Source organism: Centruroides vittatus, unplaced genomic scaffold (genome assembly GCF_030686945.1).
Source record: "Centruroides vittatus isolate TY-2023 unplaced genomic scaffold, ASM3068694v2 contig_1215, whole genome shotgun sequence".
NCBI lineage: Eukaryota > Metazoa > Arthropoda > Arachnida > Scorpiones > Buthidae > Centruroides > Centruroides vittatus.
Genome location: NW_027120777.1, coordinates 1,990,015 through 2,014,339, shown reverse-complemented (window position 1 = coordinate 2,014,339; position 24,325 = coordinate 1,990,015). Strand labels below are relative to the sequence as shown.

At 33.0% G+C, this 24,325-nt stretch overlaps 1 protein-coding gene and 3 pseudogenes across 1 annotated transcript in view; 2 read left to right on the top strand and 2 right to left on the bottom strand.

Annotated features, from left to right (window-relative positions):
• The window catches only part of LOC136986672 (carnitine O-acetyltransferase-like), a 35,486-nt gene extending 21,530 nt beyond the window's left edge, over positions 1–13,956 (bottom strand). Inside the window, exons 1-7 of the mRNA XM_067284252.1 lie at positions 13,845–13,956; positions 13,592–13,777; positions 4,064–4,150; positions 3,854–3,972; positions 1,307–1,360; positions 1,042–1,207; positions 794–971 (exon numbers count right to left, since the gene is read on the bottom strand). Coding sequence (XP_067140353.1) covers positions 794–971; positions 1,042–1,207; positions 1,307–1,360; positions 3,854–3,972; positions 4,064–4,150; positions 13,592–13,777; positions 13,845–13,883 — 829 coding nt within the window. The 5' untranslated portion in view covers positions 13,884–13,956. The remainder of the gene's footprint in view (positions 1–793; positions 972–1,041; positions 1,208–1,306; positions 1,361–3,853; positions 3,973–4,063; positions 4,151–13,591; positions 13,778–13,844) is intronic.
• Positions 9,747–12,039, bottom strand: LOC136986662 (transitional endoplasmic reticulum ATPase pseudogene; annotated as a pseudogene).
• Positions 13,957–15,435: 1,479 nt separating the features above from the next.
• LOC136987151 (transitional endoplasmic reticulum ATPase pseudogene) lies at positions 15,436–17,691 on the top strand (annotated as a pseudogene).
• On the top strand, positions 15,472–16,074 carry LOC136987160 (transitional endoplasmic reticulum ATPase pseudogene; annotated as a pseudogene).
• Positions 17,692–24,325: the final 6,634 nt, after the last annotated feature.

Genomic DNA, 24,325 nt, shown 5'->3' with positions numbered 1-24,325 from the left:
AAATAGTGTTATAGTGAAATATGAAGAAATATGAGTTTATAAAAGATTGGTTTGGGGTCCCAAGCAATTGCCCTTTTTGCTTGTAGGGAAATGTGCCACTGGAAAAGAATATTCCAATTTTTTATGTCCTAGAATGATTGTCTAAGAAACATCAACTCAGTGGTGGATCCAGAAGTATCCAAAGGAGCTAAATTAAAAATTTTACCTATATGAATAATTAATAAGTATCTTTTAACTGTGTTACGGAATATAATACTTGATACAGCAGTTCCTCAGGATTCTGGCCAAGGTCTGGCTGTTGAAGATGAACAGTGCATGTGCATGATGATTGAATTACAGATGGTGTGATAAACCAGATTTGTCATTATATTTTTAAAAACGGTGTTTTGAAGTATTTAAAAACAAATTAACTTTAATTTTTTTGTGTCAATGGAGAGAGCTTAAGCCCCTGTATCCACCACTGATCAAGCTGGAATCAATTTGTGGTGTCTTCAAGTGTTGGATAACATGAAAAGAAGCCAGAGAGAAAACCATAAAACTAAAAAAAGTTTACTCTAGGCCTACTATAAATATGTTTAATGAACTTAAATTCAAATACATCAATTAATTCTCATAATTTACTTTTTAATCATTAAAGAAACATTAAATTACTGCTAACTTTTAATTTTAGCATTTTATTCTGATGCTTATAGATTTAATTTCTTTTATTTTTAAATTATCTTTTAGAATAAGAAAACATCAGATAATTTTCAGTGTTTATATACATAAAAAGGCTTAAATTTTTTATACTTACCACTTTTTAAATGTTCATAAGCTTCAGCCCAAGTTTCTCTCTTTTCAGTAGTTAATACACCAAGAGGTGGTTCATCTTTATGTGCTTCAGCATCAGAAACAATTTGTTTTAAATTTTGAAAGAGTAAACTTTCTGGAAGAGGGTTACCTTGAGAGTCATAAACTTCTAACTGATAAAACTGCAATTTACAAATAATTTTTCTTTTATTACTTAACTTACTTACATGATTAACATAATTTAAAAATTACCTGATTATTTCTGACAACTACAATGTGCTTTGGTGGATTTTCTTCTAGACCATACAGCATTTGACGATCACAATTTTTTTGTGGGATTCGACAAGTAGAAAATATTCTAAAATACTGATTCATATCTAATGGCTCTTTTCTTAGTTTATCAGGTTCTACTAGATGACTGAATATAAATTAATATATTACCAAAACATAATTTATATTTTTATATGAAACAGATATATATATATATATATATATATATATAAATTAAATTACTTACTTATCAACATGCTTTTTATAGTCCAATAAAGCTACAGTTAACCTTGCAGAATATCTACAGAAGATATATTTTTTTTTATAAATTACCAAATACAAATGTTTAAAACGAAGCAATTACATTTTATTAATATTTAAAGACATAAATAGATGAAGGTATTATGTTACAATAATTCAAAACCTGACTGTCCTGCATAGATGAAGTTATATCATATCCATCTCTCATATATCACTATCAAAGATCTTGGAAATTAAACAGCGTTGTAATACTCTTTGTGACTATTTTGTGAGTATATTTATCCAAAAATAATTACATAATAAATAGTTGAACATTAATTCACTCTAAGCTTTGATTATGTAACATAATGCTTTCACCAATTCATGTTTACTTTGTATGTTTAAGTATATTACTTGATACATTAGGATATAATGATTATACCAAGTAAATGTGAATTTAATTTTTAATAAATACAGAGAAATGTTGTTGTATTGCTGGCATGCCTAATAACTAAATTTTGGAGGTTCTTATCTCCAAAAATGTAAAATCTATATATGTACTGTACTGTAAATTGCAGACTTTTTGGTTAATTTCTTTTAGCTAAACTTTTGACTCATCCTCTTCAGATAATTCCCAGCTTTTACAAAAAAAATTCTTCAAAATATCATTCAATTTCTATTCAAGAGAACTCACTTTTGTTACTTTCATGGAATGTTGTTTGTTGGATGATCTTTACTTCTTTTTCTTCTTTTGTTAACCAGAGAATTGCTCTTGATGTTCTTTTGAAAGAATGAAGGATTCTGCTGCATTCTTTTGAAAAAGCTGGGAATTATCTGAAGATGACGAGTCAAAAATCTTTGCAGAGACTATGCTCAAGATGATCAATATCTGGAAAACTTAGCTAGACTTACAAGGAGACCCTACGGCTTTGGGGAAACGGATTTTGATGATCTTCGGTGTGGAGGTAGTACACCATGTGAACGAACTACCTGTAAAATACTAAAGTGCAATACTCAAATGCAATCGAGAAAAATGAACTTAAAGTTTTCTTTAGCACTTTATATATAAGTTACGCGTACTTTCGCTTGAGCGTGCTGTGGCGTGAGTGGTAACGCTCCTGACTCGTACGCTTGCATACTCGGTTTCAATTCTCTTGTTCTGCATATTTTTTTTTTAATTCATAAATACTTATAATGTATTTATTTATTTACTCATTAAATTAAAATAAATAAATAATAAAAAATAAATGAAAGAGTGAGTGAAAAGGACTACACCCATGTTCAAACCCGGCATAAGTAGTTCTCTCTCAACTTGAAAAAGGTGGGTTTTCAAAGTAAAAATATTAGACTTGGAACAGTAGAAATTAAATTAAAATAAATATAATGTTATTTACTCATTTATTTATTTTAATTTAATTTCTACTGTTCCAAGTCTAATATTTTTACTTTGAAAACCCACCTTTTTCAAGTTGAGAGAGAACTACTTATGCCGGGTTTGAACATGGGTGTAGAGTCTTTTTCACTCACTCTTTTAAATTAAAATAAATAAATAATAAAAAATAAATGAATGAGTAAATAACATTATATTATTTAAGTATTTATGAATAAAAAAAAGTACACAGAACAAGAGAATTGAACCCGAGTACGCAAGCGTACGAGTCAGGAGCGTTACCACTCACGCCACAGCACACTCAAGTGGAAGTACGCGTAACTTATATATAAAGTGCTAAAGAAAACTTTAAGTTCATTTTTCTCGATTACATTTGAGTATTGCACTTTAGTATTTTACAGGTAGTTCATTCACACGGTGTACTACCTCCACACCGAAGATCATCAAAATCCGTTTCCCCAAAGCCGTAGGGTCTCCTTGTTAATCTAAATTTTCACAGGGATAGCAGTGATCAAGATCACAAGGATAGGTTTAAATACCATAAGAGAGATAAAAGAGGTTAAAAGGTATTAAAACAAATTCAAAACATTTTTTAGTGTCCGAACCAAAAATTATTTAAAATTAACACAATTTAAGATGTCAAATGAATACTGGATTAAACTACAGCAGTAACCAAGCCATTAATTTAGAAATGGGAGTGTAACTGAAATAATAAATAGTATCCAATGATGATTTTAACAAAACTGAAATGCAAAAGTACACAAATCATGTGTAATATGTTACTGTATATGATTGTTTATAGCAATTGAATCTAGTTATAAATAATAATTACATGAAGTCACTAAACAAATCACATCACAGTGTAAAGTTGCAATCAAGACTGATTGCAACTTTACACTGCTCTAGGCTGAGAATTCACTGTGGCAAAAATACATTTGAGTGTACACAAAAATATGGACAGATAGACAATCTAGCACTTTTCCAGTAAGGAGTTCGATCTAAGATACCTACACTTTTAGAATGGATCCGAGGAAGCAGTTTTATTCTACAGTGAAAACATTTGTTGAAGCCATAACATTTTGGACAAATTGCAATGATCTTTATACTTGACATTTTTGAAGATGTGATAAAGTTATGCTCAATATTCGAAAAGACAATTTTTACCTTAGATAATCATCCATATTTTGAAACTTCTCAACGGCCCAAAACCCACACGGATTACTAAAACCCACTATGGGAAGTCTTAGTTCTAAAAAATCCATCTCTGTCCACCAATCACCCATCTAAAATGATAAAATTGATCAAATATAAGAATGTACTGTACAAAGTTTGTAAAATTGATGCATACAATACTTAGATTTATACAAAATTTACCCAATTATCTAAAGTTTTATATCTTTCTTGCAAAACAGAATGAAGTTTGTGACCAATTCCACCAGGAGAAGCAAAATCTTCAACTAACTGAAATAAAATATGTTTTGCAAGTTAATTTTTAAAAATTAGAGCATACAATTTATATTTTAGTTCAATATTCATTTATTCTGGAATATAGCGCAAGAATAAAAAATATTAGAATTACTTTTTTTAATTTTTGAATTATTTAACTTATAAATGAAGTATTAAATTCTGTAATTATATCATTGATAAAACAGTAATTCATGTTTATTTTTCATTAAGATTTAAATCAATGTAGAACAGAACGAAAACAAGTTTTTAAAAATATTAAATATAAAAACAAAATACTTTACATAACAAAATTTATTACTAAAATTAAAGAACTGCCTTTTGGTGTTAATTTTCAAAAATTAACATAAAATATACACAAATTATATACTTAATTTTGGAAAATTAACTGCAAAAAGTCAGTCCTTTAATTTTTGTGCTACAATTTAGCACAATTTACAATTCAATTCAAATTTAATACCAAAATATTTTACAAATAAGCCAATTTCTACATTTGAAAAATCATCCATTCCAATTTTAAGATGAATGTGTTAATTTTCCTACAATATGTTCAATGTGTTTGTCATAAAAGATACCTATACACGAGGGCTATTTTTTTAAATAAGGTCCGTTTGTGAATAAAAGTGAGAATAATGCGCAATCACGGCAGCATGCATATGCTTCTGCTCCGAGCAAGCTTGGCGCGCGTTTTGACGCCATTTGCAGCCATATCGTCTGTCTGTATGCCGAGCTGTAAAAGTTTAAAATGTTTAAGAAAATTTAGTCTCCCGCCGACTGTGAGATACGATCTGTTATTCGATTCTTGAATACAAGAAACTTGGCAGCAGCGGAAATTCACTGTCAGATTTGTGAAGTTTACGGTGATAATGCTATGAGTGACAGTAAAGTTCGAAAATGGGTAAGAATGTTCAAGGATGGGCGAGTTAATGTGCATGATGAGCCACGCCCTGGTCGACCTTCTCTGATTTCTGAAGATTTGGTTCGTGATGTGGATAACAAAATTCGAGAGGACCGACGATTCACGATTTCAACGTTATCAATTGAATTTCCACAGATTTCGAGATCAGTTTTGTGTACCATTGTTTCGGAGAAACTGAATTATCGAAAATTGTTTTCTCGGTGCGTTCCAAGACTGCTTTCTGACGATCACAAAACATAAAGATTAAACAGTGCTTTATCGTTTTGACTCGATACGATCATCCACACAGTCCAGACCTTGCACCCAGTGATTTTCACTTGTTTCGATACTTAAAGGAGTTCCTTGGTGGTCAACATTTCAACGACGAAGGAGAAGTGAAAACTGCAGTCGTGGATTGGGCTTCTTCACAGGCGGCAGATTTCTTTGAAGTCAAAATTCAAAAAATTGTTGAGCGGTATGACAAATGTTTAAACAAAATGGAAATTATGTAGAAAAGTAGATAAAAGTATGTGGAATATAGAAAAAAATATATTTTAACGATATTTACAGTATTTTTCTTCTTATTAAAAAACGGACCTTATTTAAAAAATAGCCCTCGTATATCTATTATTATTTTAATATTTTTTAATTTATTTATTTCAATCCAGTATAAAATATACAAATAATATAATGAATCATCTCTAACAGATTTATTTTCATATTGTACCAGATTTGAAACATGATTTGATTCTTTTAAAAAGTAAAGTAGAATAAACAAAAAAATTTTGTGGAAATTTTTGCAAAAGATAACATCTTAAACATTAACAAATTGAAGAGATAAGTAAAATTCCAATTATATATCTTTTTCATATAAAAATGATAAATAACAATCAATACTTGATGAAAAGTTCCAATTCATTATTTATCACATTAAAATCTAACACGTGGAATTTTTTTAAACCTTTTCCGTCCTGTGGGCACTAAGCTTGCTAAAAAAAAGTAGTAAGCTCATCATGGGTTCCACTAGGAATTTTACTTTTATTTCTGCCTTAGCTGACGATTGTACAATAAAGTATCATATTCTATGGTATAAAAGACATTTTAAAAAGCTTAAAAGATTGTCCTGCATCTTATATGTAGTTGCGTTTTTCATAGACCAAAGAATTCCTGTTGTGGGTAATTCTAAATAATTGCTCAGAGTTCCTGTTAGTCCAGATCTTTAGTTCCAGATAGCCAAGATAGTCTTCGCCCATTTTTTTTTTTTTTTTTGTCTACCTTTACTTCTAAAATCAACTTCGGAATATAGTATTAGTCATTTCTTATATGTCTCAAGATAAGTTGCAGCGGTGCGTTATTTTATGGGCAAAAAGGGAAATTGTCTGGGGTCCCCACTAACCGGGACCCGAAACTAATCTTTCCTAAGAAAATATTTTCCCCAAAAATTTCCCCCGAAGAAAAATGTCTGACGTCAACACTGTACATGGACTCCCTAATTTAAATTTGCCAGGACCCGTGAAGCTATAACGAGCCACTAATAAGTTGACTTTCTTCTCTTACAGCTTAATAATTTTTTCTTTGTTCGTTGTTTCCGACATCTCTTATTCTTTATTTTGGCTAGCCAAGTGATCTGTAGGCCTAGATCCACACCTCGAAAGCCTCAAATTTTGTAGAAATGATAACAGTGAAAAAGAATGTCTGAGTGAAGTGAGAATCCTTCGTTCTCTGACTACAATATGTAAATTCCTTGATTTTCTTATTGATATTAAAATGATCATGTTTACTTTTTGAGGATTCTATTACTTTACACTTTTCAACCATCCATTTCTCTTTAGCTTTTTTAATTTTCTGTTTAATTCTTCCTTGCGTATCTTTGTATCCTATAACAGCCATTACTTTTAAACTTCCTTTTCATTATGGAACTAATAATATTTCGTGTCATAAATTCTTTCTTTTTCTATTAGTTCTAGGAATTTGTAAAACTTTTACATGGACTTGTCTTCTTCCTATACATTTCTTAATTTTTTCAGTCTTAATTTAAGTTTTGCAATTAAATAATTATGAATTGATTCAATATTCAATGTTTTAATACTTTTTAAACTAATCTGGAAGCGTTACTTGATAAGAATTTAATCTATTGGGTCTCCAATGGTTTCTATCAACGCATTGTGTAATTCGGAAAATAAAGAATTTAAGTTCACTTAGATCTCTGTCAGTTTTATTTAGAATTCAACATACGTGTTCTTATAAATTTATCAAGAATCTTTTTTTAAGAACAAAATTCTTTTAAGAAGTTTTGCAAAAATAATAATTATAATAAATGTATGATGAGATTAAACAGCTTTTCTTGCGATTTTTCTTCGTAACTCTTTCCACTTTGAAAGAAATGCGTCTTCTTCGTTCATGGGAATAAAAAAGACGTATTTCTTACAAAGCGGAAAGATGTACAGTTAACAGTGGCGTGCCGTCATTGGAAGCGGTGGAAGCGCCGCATCCACTTTCCAATGACCTTCTCTTGTATTTTTTAAAATATAAATTTTCATATTTTAACGTACTTTGAATTAATTAAAATTAATATTTTATTATAACTGCATTATGTATCTTATTACAAATTTCTACACTACATGTGAAAAAAAAACGATAAGATTGCTATTGTATATTCGAATATCAGTGGCGGAATGGAAACGCTTACCAGACAGCTTCCACGGCAAGACTAACTGAATGGTGTAAAGCAGCCAGAGGGCATTGGCGCATGTGAGGTTGATGCGCTTTACAGAGCATCAACCTCACTCGATTTAGCTGATGGAAGCTACACACGTGTAACGCTACCAACGATTCTATCCCTTAGCCACTGGTAGGGAGTGAATTGACTAAGTGAATTGTTTAAGATTTAAAAAGTAAAGAGTATTCAATGTTCTTTTTATGTACATTTTTTGCAAAGTTATCTTTAATTACAGTATAATTAAAAGAAAATTATAATTATATTGACAGATTTTCAGACATAAAATCTTTAGAATTTTTATCACTTTTAGATGTTAATAATTTTAATATTATGAAAAACAATTTTTCCAAGCGTGTTTTAATTCTTTAAATTAAGTAAATTTTATGGGAAATTTTTTGATTTATCTAAATTACGTAGCGAATCGCAATATTTATATTCGTGTCCGGACTATATTGACAACCAACTCTTAGACATAAAAAGTATTATAATTAATGTCAATCCGAATAAAGACGTACTAAAAGAATTATATGATTTAATATCATTAATTTTTATGGTACCAGTGCGTCTGTTGAGCGCAGTTTTTCGACCACGAAGCAAATTCATACATTGGCCAGGAACACTCGGTCGGAGGAAAAATTGTGGTCGCTAGCGTTGCTTTCCGATAGAAAAAGAGCTTTCAAATACGTTGATGGAGTCGACGACCAGCGACTTTTATGATAAAATAATTAACGACTTTGCGGAAAAAATCGCCGAATACAGTTATAAAAAGTTAAAAAAAACAAGTTTTTCTATCATTGTTTGTATCGTATCAATTTGTATTATGTATGTATTACTTGTATTTTAGAACTAAAATACATAAATTATTTATTTTTGTCATTTCCGGTATTTGTTTAAAACTTTTATGGAAATGTGAGATTCCGGATAGGTCTGGCCCGTCACGAAAGACGCGAAAAAACTGTTAATTTAGAGAAAAATTTATTAGTTTAAAAAAACATAGGTAAAAGTCGTTTGTAGTCGGACACCCATTGTTTATATCAAACTGCCAGGCAGAAACCATAAATCGCGGAAGGAAGTCTTCCTATGATCGGTGGAAGATCGAATTCATCTTCGATTTTGACTTTTCTCGCGCTCCAGGTAAGAGTCTCGTTACGTTTAGTAACCAGGGACCAACCACTCGAGAAGCGTAATTGAGGGAGAACGACCAAATCAAAATGGACGAAAGAAAGAACGGAGATTGATATAATTCCGACAATGGAGGACACCTGGCACTCGGTTAACGTTCCGAATAACCAAAACGTGTGTCAACGCGCGCAAACAAAAAAAAAAAAAAAAAAAACAGTTTCTCGTTTATTGTGCCAACCTGTAACCCGTGCCACTTTGGACTTAGACCGTGTCCCCGACTCTAACGGACGAAGTCTCCTCGTGCCTTACAGATTTGTCGACGCCATTGTCCCGGGCCACCTTCGATCAACCATCGAAGAACCACATCGACGCTCCGGACGTCCGAACGGCTGATTGTCCTAAGGCAAACTATTTTGTACATAATATATGTTTATTTTATGTTTCTTTTTTGTCGGTTTTTGTCAGGTACGTCTCTCCCGCCACCACGCACGTACGAATGGACACTACGCCATCACTTACGCGCAATTAACTGATTGCCCCTGGAAGTCGGCTTCTTACAGAAACACAGCTTCCCTATTATCAAATGTCACGGCACGCTACTGACAGTTAAACGTACGAATTGTCGATAGGACCCGATATATCTTGATTAAACCTCCTGTAACGCTTTTCGGGATCTAGATTATGACTTGAACTCGAACCCGAATCCACAGACCAGCAACGTTCACGCAGGAAACGTCTCGGTCTTCAATGAACGACCGTTTTCAATCAACTTTCTATTTTACTTCAGATAATTAAATAAAAACTAAATAAATCGAAAAATGAAGTTAGAATAAAGATTTAATCACTCAAAATTTTTATCCTTAATGAATATCAATCTGTTAGATCTAAACGTAATAATCTTTTTGATTTCGAAATTTGTAGAGAAATTCTTCATATTTGTGAAGATCCTCACTATTAACGGAAGGTCGTGTTTTCTTCATTGCTTCTCGGAAGTGACGCATTTCAATCTCGGCAATGAAATCCTCGTCTGCTTCTGAATTTTCAATATCTTCTTTTATAGCTAATTTACAAGCATTTTTGCAAACCTGACTTAAATCTGCGCCACTTAATCCATCCGTGTTTCTAGCGACCGAGTCCAAATCGACATCGCTCGCTAGCGGACATCCTCTCAGAGCAGCCGTCAAAATGCTCTTCCTGGCCGATCGATCGGGTAATGGAACATAAATTACTTCGTCTAAACGTCCGGGTCTCAGAATGGCAGAATCGATGGCATCCGGTCGATTAGTGGCGCCCATGAAAAATATGTTCTTATTCACATTTATTCCGTCCATTTCTGTCAATATTTGCGTAAGAATACGATCGGACGTTGCGTTGTCTCCGCCGTAATTAATGCGTTTTCTAGCTATGGAGTCGATTTCGTCGAAAAAGAGCACGCAGGGTTCGGCTCTTCTAGCTTTGTCGAACACCTCTCTGACGTTGGCTTCTGTTTCGCCGAACCATTTGCTCAGAAGCTCCGGGCCGTTTATGCAGATGAAATTTGCTCCGCAACTGGAAACCATCGCTTTGGCCAAAAGGGTCTTTCCGCATCCCGGTGGTCCAAACAGCAGAAATCCTCGAGCGGGTGACAATCCGTATCTCAGAAATTTATCGGCGAATTTTACCGGATATTCGATTAATTCTTGCAATTCTTTCTTAACGTCGTCTAAACCTCCAATATCTTCCCAAGACACGTTAGGATTTTCGACTACGCATCCTCGCAGCACATTTGGACAAATATTTTTTAAAACAGATCTAAAATCATTCATTGTCACGAACAGAGAATTTATAACTTCGTCCGTTAGTCCACCCTCAATGTCATCGAGACATATCTTTTCTCTTATCTGATGGAATACGGCTTCTCTGCAGAGAGAGTGAATATCGGCGCCAACGAATCCGTGCGTTTCTCTCGCAAGCTCTTCTATGTTGACATCTTCGGCCAACTTCATTCTTCTCGTTGCGATACGAAGAATTTCTAATCTCTCATTTACCTGCGGAATTCCAAAGTATATTTCTCGATCGAATCTTCCGCTTCGACGTAGAGCGGGATCGATACTATTCGGGCAATTTGTGGCGGCAATTACGGCCACTCCGTTCATTTCCATCACACCGTCCAATAATGTGAGAAATTGGGAAACGATTCGCTTTTCTACTTGTCCCTCCACTTTGTTTCTGTTTGGTGCAATGGCATCTATCTCGTCAATGAATATTATTGCCGGAGCGTGATTTTCGGCATAAGCAAATATCAATCGAAGATTTTTCTCCGATTCCCCGTAGAATTTGCTTGTGATTTCGGCACCGTTTATTAACAAAAAGTGTGCTTCCGATTCATTAGCTATTGCTTTGGCCATCAAAGTTTTTCCGGTTCCGGGTGGTCCGTACATCAAAACACCTCGCGGCGGTTTAATTCCCATGTTGTTAAATATACTTGGATATTTCAGAGATAATTCGACTACTTCCCTAATTTGTAATAGTTGGGAACCGTAGCCACCGATATCGTCGTATCCAATAGCATTCATTTCTTTTTCTATTTCTGCTCTTAAGATCGCATTTCCTTCATAATATACGATTGTTTCCGGCGCGACGATACAAAAGGGATCGGGATCGACCGCAATTGTTTTAAACTCGACATTTCCTCGAGGGCCTTTAATAAGAAACAAGTCTCCTTTGTATACTGGTCTATATGCCCCCTGAAAGTATGGTTTGAGATAATCGTCGAAAAGTTGACAATTTTCTGCCGGAATTGTATCTTCGATTGGCAGAACATGAATTCTTTTTCCGTAATCGATGTTATTTACGGTATAAATTGTGACGATATCTCCCTCTTTGACTCGTAAATTTATTCTTACGTATTCATTCATTCTGATGTTATCCATTGGACAGGTTGAATCTGCCAAGGCTATGCAAACCGTTTTTCTGCCATTCCTGCCTTTTAAACGTACGTGTTGGGAAATGCCGAGTGTCTGCATTTTTGTTGGGGACAATCTTACTATAGAATTGTCATCTTCTGTATGTTCCACAATTAATTTGTTGAGTTTCCCATCGATATCAGACTGAGAAAATGCCATTTTGAAATTTGGTATTATTAAATCACGTTTGCAAAAATTAATTTTGTTAAACTAATAATAGTGTTGAATAATAATAATAATAATATTTTATTACATCAACAAAACCAGAAGCAACAAGTCGAAAAATTTCGAATTTCATTGAAAAGATATTTCATTTTTAAGCCAAAATATTTCTTAAATTTAGAAAACTAAATCAAGTTTTTTTCATTTTTATTCGTAAAGCTTCAAGTCTTTTTTTGCATAAGATTCTATTCTTTTATTGCTATTTTGTTTTTTGGCTATTAATCGAATTTTTGAGGAACTTTTACTGGGTTTTTTCTTTGTTTTTATTTTTTACTCTAAATCTCCAAGAAGTACTGTACATTTCGGGTTTTCTACACTTCTTGGAGTTTTACAATTTGATCTAATAATGTTTAGATAATTCAAATTTTATCTTACAACTTTACTTATATTTTAAGAGACGTGAATTAAAATTTTACTTAACATTATTATACAATTTTTTAAAGTATTTTCTTTTATTAGATAGTGTTTATCCTTCATTTTTAACAGTATATACTTGTACACGTGTAACAGTTAAATTAGTGGAAATTCTAGAATATTTCCTTTTAATGATAATAATTAATAGATCTTCAAGTTATATTATAATTAATACTAATTTGCTCACTGTATAATTGAAGTAAGAAATTCCAGCAATTTAAACTATTGAGAAACAAGTAACAATTAAGTGTTAGGCGCATAAAGCATTTACCGATGGATAAATTTGTCGAATTGGCGGATGATATCATTATCAATGAATTGGAATGGATAAGCATTGTTACCAATCACGTGTTGTTATGCGATAAGGAAAGGCGTCGGTACGATTGCGGAGACTGCAAAAATTGCAAACAATAGACTATATGACGGAATGCGCAGATGATAATAATTGTCGAAAACACCAGACAAATTCTATATATTTCATTTGTTCAAAAAATTGACGAAAGAAACCCGATAAGGGGCAGACGAAGCCCGCTCATACAGGCTCTCGTCCACCCTGATTTAGAGTGCAGAAACATGTTTATAGAAGTACAATAAATTCTTGTATATTTAGGAATTGAACACAATATTAGTGACTTTTACACATAAAGCACCCTGATTAACCCATAGAAAAGGTGTAATTAAAAAAACAATACTGACATAAGGCATTTCTGTTTTTATAAGATTATTTTAAAAGCACATTTATAATATTGTTAGAGTATTACTTTTAATTTACAATTTACTTTTTCTTTAATGTATAATTTTTGTAATTTATTTACAATAAATTCGTTTATTCTTTTAAATACACTTAAACAGGTCTTCCAGATAAGCATTTGATAAATTATTTAAAAAAGTCTAATCTTATGTATGAAAGCCTTTAGTAGATAAACAATTGAAAAAATGTTTTATTTCATTTGTATGATTTATCTTTTATTTTTGATTATTTCCTTATTAAAATTTATAACAATGTTCTATTATAAGAACATTCCATATTAACGTTTCGATGACCCAAATCAATGTTGTAAGGCTTACATAATTACTTATAACTCAATAATTATAAAAAATATTAGAGCAAAGTTTACCTTTTTAGTGCGCTTAAACTCGTCTTCGGTTATAAGAGGGCGGACAGCTTTTAAATATTTTTCTAAAGTCGATCCAAGATGAGGAACCGGCTGACGAGGCAAACTATTATGATGAGCTGTCATAGGACCAAGGCTGTGATATGACGAGGACGAAATCTTCGATAGAAGTTTGAATGATCTGTCATACTGTTTAATAAAATAAACACAATAAGTTTTTATAAATTATATTAAATCAGGAATATAAAAGAATTACTTGAAATATGTTTTTTCCGAATAAAATTCGAGACGTCATTCTTGTACAATCCAATTTAAAAGTAATAAACTCGTCTTGTGATTCTTTTTATCTCTTGTATGTTTATGAGATAGCGCTTATCGCTTATACGATAATAAGTTTAGGGTGTTTCTTGCAAATATCAATAGGCATTATCTATTTAAAGCTTTAAGATGACACAAAATATCCGAATTCAGGATGCAAATATTGATCGGTAAACTATGCTATCCTATTTTCATATCAGACGTATGTAACCACGAGCGGAAATGTCTGAAAATTAGGAAGAATTACATCCAAAGATCATGTCGATGTTAAAATCTTTGCCAAACATTCTCCTTCGTTCTTAATGTGACAAAATCATACAGAACTTGAATAAATGTATTACCAAATCCTCCTGTTCTATGTTGGGTAACGTACTAAATATTTTAATATAATATTTATTATTTAATAACATATAATTCAAACGCAATTGAAGTATTAAAGATTTAAAATTTATATTGCCAGTATATAATATTGAGGTCTCCAGAAATATCCTGTGTCATATATAATCTTTTTGGTTAAAATATCATTTTCTACATTCTACATATATTTAATAACAAATAGGATTTCTCCTAGTTTCTCCTGTAATACCTATGAAGTTGCCTTATAGCCATCTAATATATGATGCAGAAGTTTTTTCGTCCAGTTTCAATATAATCTATAATAACACAAGTGTAGATTTTTAATTAATTTATCGAAATTATTACGCAGTCCCCATACCGGGGTAAAGAGTTCAACTCAATTTCACAGATCTGAATACTCTCGCACATATTTTCATAGAAAATAACTTCATTTTGCCAAAGAGAGAAAAAAATCCAGCAACGAGTTGCGTAACTTTCCTGGCTGTTATAAGAATTTATTTTAAAAATAGCTTTTATATTATTAATCATAAATAAACATGTGTGTGGCGCCATTACAAGATTTTATTATAAAAACTTTTTATTTTTTAATTATTATATAATACAATAAAGCTTGATTTTTAAGATAGTGATCAGTTTAAATTAAATTTTGGTGAATAACAGTTTTCTGTAGCTTAGTAAGGACTTTATCTTGAACTCTGTACTTGTTCTCAGTACAGCAGTTTAAAGTTAAAAGGACATATTCTAAAATTCCACTAATTGTAGTCTCATTTAGGCCTACTTACCTCACTTTAATGCTCCATTTGGATTGTCATCATTGGTATATGCGAGTCTCAAATTCATTACAATAACTGGATTCTGCTAATAAATTACATTTGGATTAAAGATTGGCCATTTTACTAAATAGAATATCTGATGTTACTAGTCACAATTTCACATTTTATACATTTTAAATTGCGTATTAAAAATGACATTATGGAGTAAAATTATGTATGTATGTGCATTTATTCGATTTGATATTTTTTTTCCAAAAGTTTAAATAAATATAATGAAAAACTTAAATATCTTTTCAATGAAATTCGAAATTTTTCGACTTGTTGCTTCTGGTTTTGTTGACGCAATAAAATATTATTATTATTATTATTCAACACTATTATTAGTTTAACAAAATTAATTTTTGCAAACGTGATTTAATAATACCAAGTTTCAAAATGGCATTTTCTCAGGCTGATTTCGATGGGAAACTCAACAAATTAATTGTGGAACATACAGAAGATAACAATTCTATAGTAAGATTGTCCCCAACAAAAATGCAGACACTCGGCATTTCCCAACACGTACGTTTAAAAGGCAGGAATGGCAGAAAAACGGTTTGCATAGCCTTGGCAGATTCAACCTGTCCAATGGATAACATCAGAATGAATGAATACGTAAGAATAAATTTACGAGTCAAAGAGGGAGATATCGTCACAATTTATACCGTAAATAACATCGATTACGGAAAAAGAATTCATGTTCTGCCAATCGAAGATACAATTCCGGCAGTGAATTGTCAACTTTTCGACGATTATCTCAAACCATACTTTCAGGGGGCATATAGACCAGTATACAAAGGAGACTTGTTTCTTATTAAAGGCCCTCGAGGAAATGTCGAGTTTAAAACAATTGCGGTCGATCCCGATCCCTTTTGTATCGTCGCGCCGGAAACAATCGTATATTATGAAGGAAATGCGATCTTAAGAGCAGAAATAGAAAAAGAAATGAATGCTATTGGATACGACGATATCGGTGGCTACGGTTCCCAACTATTATAAATTAGGGAAGTAGTCGAATTATCTCTGAAATATCCAAGTATATTTAACAACATGGGAATTAAACCGCCGCGAGGTGTTTTGATGTACGGACCACCCGGAACCGGAAAAACTTTGATGGCCAAAGCAATAGCTAATGAATCGGATGCAAACTTTTTGTTAATAAACGGTGCCAAAATTGTAAGCGAATTTTCTGGGGAATCAGAGAAAAATCTTCGATTGATATTTGCTTATGCCGAAAAGCTCGCTCCGGCAATAATATTCATTGACGAGATAGATGCCATTGCACCAAACAGAAACAACGTGGAAGGACAAGTAGAAAAGCGAATCGTTTCTCAATTTCTCACATTATTGGACGGTGTGATGGAAATGAACGGAGTGGCCGTAATTGCCGCCACAAATTGCCCGAATAGTATCGATCCCGCTCTACGTCGAAGCGGAAGATTCGATCGAGAAATATACTTTGGAATTCCGCAGGTAAATGAGAGATTAGAAATTCTTCGTATCGCAACGAGAAGAATGAAGTTGGCCGAAGATGTCAACATAGAAGAGCTTGCGAGAGAAACGCACGGATTCGTTGGCGCCGATATTCACTCTCTCTGCAGAGAAGCCGTATTTCACCAGATAAGAGAAAAGATATGTCTCGATGACATTGAGGATGAACTAACGGATGAAGTTGTAAATTCTCTGGCCTTGACAATGAATGATTTTAGATCTGTTTTAAAAAATATATGTCCAAATGTTCTGCGAGGATGCGTAGTGGAAAATCCTAACGTGTCTTGGGAAGATATTGGAGGTTTAGAAGACGTTAAGAGAGAATTGCAAGAATTAATCGAATATCCGGTAAAATTCGCCGATAAATTCCTAAGATACGGATTGTCACCCGCTCGAGGATTTCTGCTATTTGGACCTCCGGGATGCGGAAAGACCCTTTTGGCCAAAGCGATGGTTTCCAGCTGTGGAGCAAATTTCATCTTCATTAATGGCCCGGAGCTTTTGAGCAAATGGTTCGGCGAAACAGAAGCCAACGTGAGAGAAGTCTTCGACAAAGCTAGAAGAGCCGAACCCTGCATGCTCTTTTTCGACGAAATCGACTCCATAGCTAGAAATCGCATTAATTATGGCGGAGACAACGCAACGTCCGATCGTATTCTTACGCAAATATTGACAGAAATGGACGGAATAAATGTGAATAAGAACATATTTTTCATGGGCGCCACTAATCGACCGGATGCCATCGATTCTGCCATTCTGAGACCCGGACGTTTAGACGAAGTAATTTATGTTCCATTACCCGATCGATCGGCCAGGAAGAGCATTTTGACGGCTGCTCTGAGAGGATGTCCGCTAGCGAGCGATGTCGATTTGGACTCGGTCGCTAGAAACACGGATGGATTAAGTGGCGCAGATTTAAGCCAGGTTTGCAAAAATGCTTGTAAATTAGCTATAAAAGAGGATATTGAAAATTCAGAAGCGGACGAGGATTTCGTTGCCGAGATTGAAATGCGTCACTTCCGAGAAGCAATGAAGAAAACACGACCTTCCGTTAATAGTGAGGATCTTCACAAATATGAAGAATTTCTCTACAAATTTCGAAATCAAAAAGATTATTACGTTTAGATCTAACAGATTGATATTCATTAAGGATAAAAATTTTGAGTGATTAAATCTTTATTCTAACTTCATTTTTCGATTTATTTAGTTTTTATTTAATTATCTGAAGTAAAATAGAAAGTTGATTGAAAACGGTCGTTCATTGAAGACCGAGACGTTTCCTGCGTGAACGTTGCTGGTCTGGGGATTCGGGTTCGAGTTCAAGTCAAATCCCGGATTTCAGAAAACTTTATAGGAGGTTCCCATGAATGAAGACGATGCACTTCATTCATAGTGGAATGAGTTAAAAAGAAAAATCTTAAGAAAAACTTTTAAGCGAGGGGTACGCAAATAGGAAAAAAAAATTAATAATGGCGGATGTACTGTACAGTACTATAAGAATATTCGGATTTTGCGTTAAGGCTTTTGACGACGTCGTGGCACTTGATGCTTAGGTTTAAATGAAAATATAAGTACTGTATTTTGCGATTCATTTATCTGTATCCTTCCTCCAACGCTTTTAAGTTTAAAAATTATTTTATTATATGTAATTGTACAGCGTTGTATAATTGTCCAAAGCGCTACTGTTTGACGAACACGCGAAATAAAATTAGGAAAATGGGCTGTCATGGGAATACTTAAGTCAAAAAAATTTGGGAACCGCTGTCATAGGAGAACAAACGCTCTGGACAAATACTGGTATTCAGTTAATAAAACTACTGAACACCGGTAGTTAGTCCCGGAATCGTCCTGACTCGGGGTACGATAATTACCAGCCATACCAACTGCTCTTTCCACCTGTCCGATTCCCTTAACGAAATTTTTTGTTAGATAGCAATAAAAGCCAGACGTGGCGCCACTTCAAAGTGCTTTAGTTTCGATACAAAATATGTCAAGGCACAGAATATAGACAAGAAATACTTGTCTATTTAAGTTTACATTGGATTTAACTTGAAATAGTGCACTGTTCTTAATTCCAAGTAATTCCAAAAAAAAAAAAAAAGAAAAATGAATTAGTTGTCACGAATCTTCAAGTGGCCTAATACAGAGAGGAGAGGTGAATACAAGAAATTAGCAGATAAAGATAGTAATTTAAATATAAATATGCATAAATATTGTTTAACATCTAGTAATTAAACAGAATATATTCTAGAGTTAAATGTATTTAAAAATATATTAAATATGATGAATGCATCAATAAATAAACACTTAAATAGCAGTCACATTTGGTTAAGTTATTTTTAGGTAATTGTTTAGATAGATTGTGTGTATAAAAATTATCTAAAGGTAACGTCTATCGTCACATTTTATTCACGATAACTGTGACAGAGAAAACAGGCTGGCAAAAAATAATAAATTTACAGAAAAATGATGAAAGTCAGACCTTAAAGAATAAATAAATTTCATTAGAAAGTTAGTGTTTTTATTAATCTATATAAATAATCGAGACGAGTTGATAATAATAATGATGATAATAATAATAATAATAATCATCATCATCCTAAATCTGCCACAGAAAGATTTAACCCTTCCACGTAAAGATGGCGGACGTGGCCTGATTGACATAGTTAACCTTCACTACAAACAAATACAGTCACTGCGCGAGAGTTTTTCTACAAAAAACAAGAAAACATCACAATTACATAAAGCAGTAACTCTAGCAGACTCAAATAACACACCATTAAACTTACACTCACATCATATGGACACAACGCAACATATAAAAAGCATAGACACCATTAAGCAATCGTGGGCTCGAAAGGCACTCCATGGCAGGCATCCTTACGATCTGGCCCAGGATTTTGTTGACAAAACTGCGTCAAACAGCTGGTTAGCTCGGGGATGCCTCTTTGGGGAGACGGAAGGATTCATGATTGCCATACAGGATCAGGTCATACATACTAAAAACTACAGAAAACACATACTCAAAGATACAACCACTCACAAATGACACATGCAGAAAATGTCACATCATGTCAGAAACTATACAACACATCACCTCTGGTTGCAAGCTCTTGGCACAGACAGATTATTTACACAGACATAACCAAGTAGCAAATATAATACACCAAGAGCTTGCAAAGAAACACAAATTAGTAGACATCCACGAACCATACTACAAATACATTCCACAGACAGTATTGGAAAACAACACGCACAAAATGTACTACGACAGAGCCATAATCACAGATAAAACAATTTACCACAACAGACCAGACATCACACTCATTGACAAACACAATAAAATCACATACATTATAGACATATCCATTCCAAACACTCACAATATACAAAACGCATGCACTGAAAAAATTAGCAAGTACACAGAACTCGCCCAGGAAATAAGGCATCTGTGGAGGATGGATAGGGTGCTTATTGTACCTGTTGTTCTCTCCTCTACAGGTGTCATACCACACACACTACACAAAAGCCTGGGCACATTAGAATTGAATAGAAACACATACATCACACTACAGAAGGCCACTATATTGAATACATGTCATATTGTGAGAAAATTCCTGAATACAGACACACACACTGATACACTTCTTTAATTTCTGTTTTGGTTACTATGCCTTGACTTTGGTCCGGCATAGTACACAACCACCGGTGTTAACCGAGTATCTCTCACTTAACCCAACATAATAATAATCAGTGTAGAGCCCAAACGGTAAGGAGTTGAAAGTTGAAATTTGGTACACAGTTAGGGTACGTCACGAGGACGCACACTGAGAAGGGAATTTCCGAAATTCCTCCCCACGGGGGAGAGGGACAGGATTAAGTCTTAACACTTCCATCAACAATGGAAGTGTTACGTAACAATGAAATTGTTAAGAGAAAGCGACGTGCAAGACGCAGATGCGGTTTTTTCGTTTTTGCGGGAAATCGAACATATTTTTAGACCCATCTAACAATTCTCTGATTTGTCTAGAAACAGAGGGACCCAATTCTTGCATTCTGTGAAAACGGGTAAGGTTAACTATAACGTAATAATCTTAATCTTCGCTACCGTTACTTTGCCCGAGCAACGCCTGGCCTACCTGCTAGTTTTCTTATAATCTCATTGCTAGATTAAATATTTTTGTAATTAAGTGCTTAGCCAATGCAATTGTTAATTTACTTAAAAAAATTTATTTTATTCTAAAGCTGAGGTTCCCAACAGGATTGGTAACGCCAACCGGTAGGCGTTGAAGAGATCTAAGGGGACTTTTATGGTTCAAGGCAAAGTTAGGGGGCGTTGAGGATTAACCGCCCCCCTAGGCAATACTCGCAAGAATGCTCTGAAAAGTTAAACGGATAAATAAGTTTTTAATGCGAATTCAATAAATTTTCCACGTTATGTGATCGCTAATTCATAGGCATAGAAATAGAAGACACGACATAATATGAATAAAAAACAGAAATATTAATTTCAAGGATACGACAATGCGATTTCGTCATTCGTCAACTCGTATTAAACATCCTGTAACTCTAAAACTATGCCGTTTTCAACGTACGGTACGTTCATATACACTTTTGTAGAGATTCTTGAAATTGTTCGTAATATTGAATGCCGCCATGTGATCACTTGTGGAAACACATCTCGAACCATAGAGTGTGTATGTCTTACTCTATGGTAAGATATATTTACTGTCTCGAACAGCAGTTTGCATTGGGAGAGGAGAAAGTCGTTCGATAGTTATTACAGGCCAGCTTATACGAATAAAACGTTTCTTGCTTTTACAGTGCCAAAAGTTCCATTGTGGCCAGTTTTCCCATTAATTTGATTTTATGGAAATGTTTATTGTTATTTTATAGTTTAAAAATTTTAAATATCAAAGTTTTATTTATATATTATATTATATTATATATATATTTTTCGATTATTTTCTAGATATATTGATCAATAATTCTAGATTAGTTTCAAGATTTATGAGACTTTAACTGGAAAATGTTTTTGTAATAACTACTGGCTTCTATCTTTAAAACAGTAAAATTTAATTAAATTTATAAAGCTTTGTTCCATTCAATTTGTTTCAGTCAGTCTCATGCCTAGGGAATAGGAATATTCCCTAGGCATGAGACAATCCAAATGCATTTGCATGACGAACATAATTGATAGCAAGTTATTTTAACATAAAATCTATCAAAAACATTTCATTTAAAAAGTATTTATCATACTTACGGATAGCTTAAGCATTTTAATGAGTGGTACACAGTTAATTCAATGTCATAGAGTTGAAGCCGAATTTCGTATTTTATAGTATGGTGATTTTTTATCACCGGTAATAATATAGTATAACATCCCTTTAGGAAAATATATGGTGTCAATTTTACACTTAAAATCAATCTGTGTGAAAATAATAGGATGATATCACATAAATTTTTGTGCCGAAAATATTTGTTTTTACAACGCAACACTTAGGCGATGCCTTTTTAAGGATAGCTGGCCCTTACTTAAGCGTTAAAGACGTGGAGAAAATCCGGAAAAAGCCACGTGAGTAGCCCAGGAGAGGCTCGAACCCACGACCGAACTACCAGTGTTTGGGGAACGGAACCACTTGGCCACTGGAATAACTGCATTTCTTTTTATAGTTGGTGGGTGTCAGAATATTTTTAATTAGGCTACAGTATACTCATCAATATCCATGTAGTCATCTGCGATGTGTCGTAATTGTCAAATCCGGAACTGATACGTAATTTATCATTATTTTTTCAGTTTATTTGTATTATTTCTGTAAAGTTTCCGCGAATATTAACATTTATTTCGTTTACAAGATACGTTGCAATACGGATTTTTCCATTTACTCTTTGACAATTGCAGCCATTTGTAATTTAATATTGCTCTATATAATTGGTATTATCTGCATCGAAAGTTGTCTTTTGAGGTAATGTTTGTTTCCTGCTATATTTATAATTTATTACATGTGTACAGTACATCCTGTGAATTTTAAAAACAAAAAAGTAAAGATTCTTTTTATTTATTTTTGTTCTTCATACTAGTAGAATGTATAAAACCGGTTGTTAAATTTTTAAGTTAATGTAAATTAGTAAAATATTTTAATAATTGAAAATTAAAACTCTATATTTTAATAGGAGCCTCAGGAATGGTATCCAGAGCCATCGAGAGGAGGAAGCTGGGCATTTTGCCCCGTTCTCAGAAAAAATTAAGGGCATGGTTCCTACCTTTATATATTAATGTTATTTCTATTAACAAAAAGTAGAATTGTTTAAGACTAATTTTTATTAATAAAGAAATGTTTTAGGTATTTCATTTGTTAAAATGAAAACATAATAGAAGAGGCCCGCTCTACTCCTGGCTCCGTACAGGCTCTCGATGGTCTGGTGTTATTTCTAAATTCTTAGTTTGTTCTTAAATTCGACATTGTTTTTTTCGTTTTTAAAGATGGATTCCAACTTTTTTCGAGCCCATAATTCTACATAAACATTTTGAATTTAAAGTAAATATGTATTCGATTTTCGAATTTAATATTCACATTAGAATTATGAGATTGTTTTTTGGTACGATCCTGACAGCGAGTATTTTGGTTTTATACACCATAAAATTGTGTGAGAAATATAGCAGTTCCAGTATAAACATAAATCACAATGCCGAGTTGCAATTTTTTATCATATTTTTAATTTATTTAATTTAAAATATATGCTTTCCACCTCAACTTAGTAGTGACTTGCCCCTGTACATCATACTTTCCCTTAAACAATAGAGTCGTGCCGGTCGTATATTAACTGCTTTTAGGGGAAAAGTTTTGAATTGAAATTATGTATACTGCATATTTAATCGGGACTTCTTGCTCATGAGGTTTCCATATCTGGTCTTGAATGTCATGTATATAACTCCGTTCTCGAGATTAAGAAAAGACAGACAGAAGGACGACAGTGGGAATTTATAGGTCTACAGTTTTTTGAAATTGCAGCCAAATTAATATTTAGATTTTTCGATGAATATCCTACGCAATGTAATTATTTTATTAAGAGTTTTTTTCGTCTTTATTTATTTTTTTATTTAAATAAATATATGTAAATGTAAATATTAATAAGAATAAATGAATTTACCACTGAAGAAGAATGAGCATTTATTTGAAATTTGTTAACAACCCATAACAATTTATAAATCTTTCAAAGAGAAAACTGAAACAAGAAAAAAACTAGCATTTACAAAGAGTAAAAATCTTTTGTTGATAATTTGTGGAGAGGGAAAAATAGAAGGTAAGAAAATCCCTCTAATCAGCGAAATACGATAAACTTGATTCTTAATCAGAAGATTTCTCTGCACAGATATATTTTGAATTTTTAAATTTGTTGAAAACTGTGACGACATCATTTCGTCACAGCTAGATGTACTAAGCTCAGATGTGATGAAGGAAAAAAGCTAGTGTCGCTACAAACTAAGTGCTTAACCGGACCAAAATCAATTTATATTTTGGTCTTTTATTATTATTTTTTTCTTTTTTTTTTTTTTACTTATATGAATATGTATAATACTAAACACACGACATGTAAACATTTAAATCGATAACAAAGTTATCAAACTAAAATAAATATCATTGACTTTTTGGCCTCCGTCATTCACTTGTTAACTATAATAAGGCTTAAAAAGGCAATATATTTAAATGTGTGATTTCTGAGAGCACAAAAGTGAATTTTTGTACATTATATATAT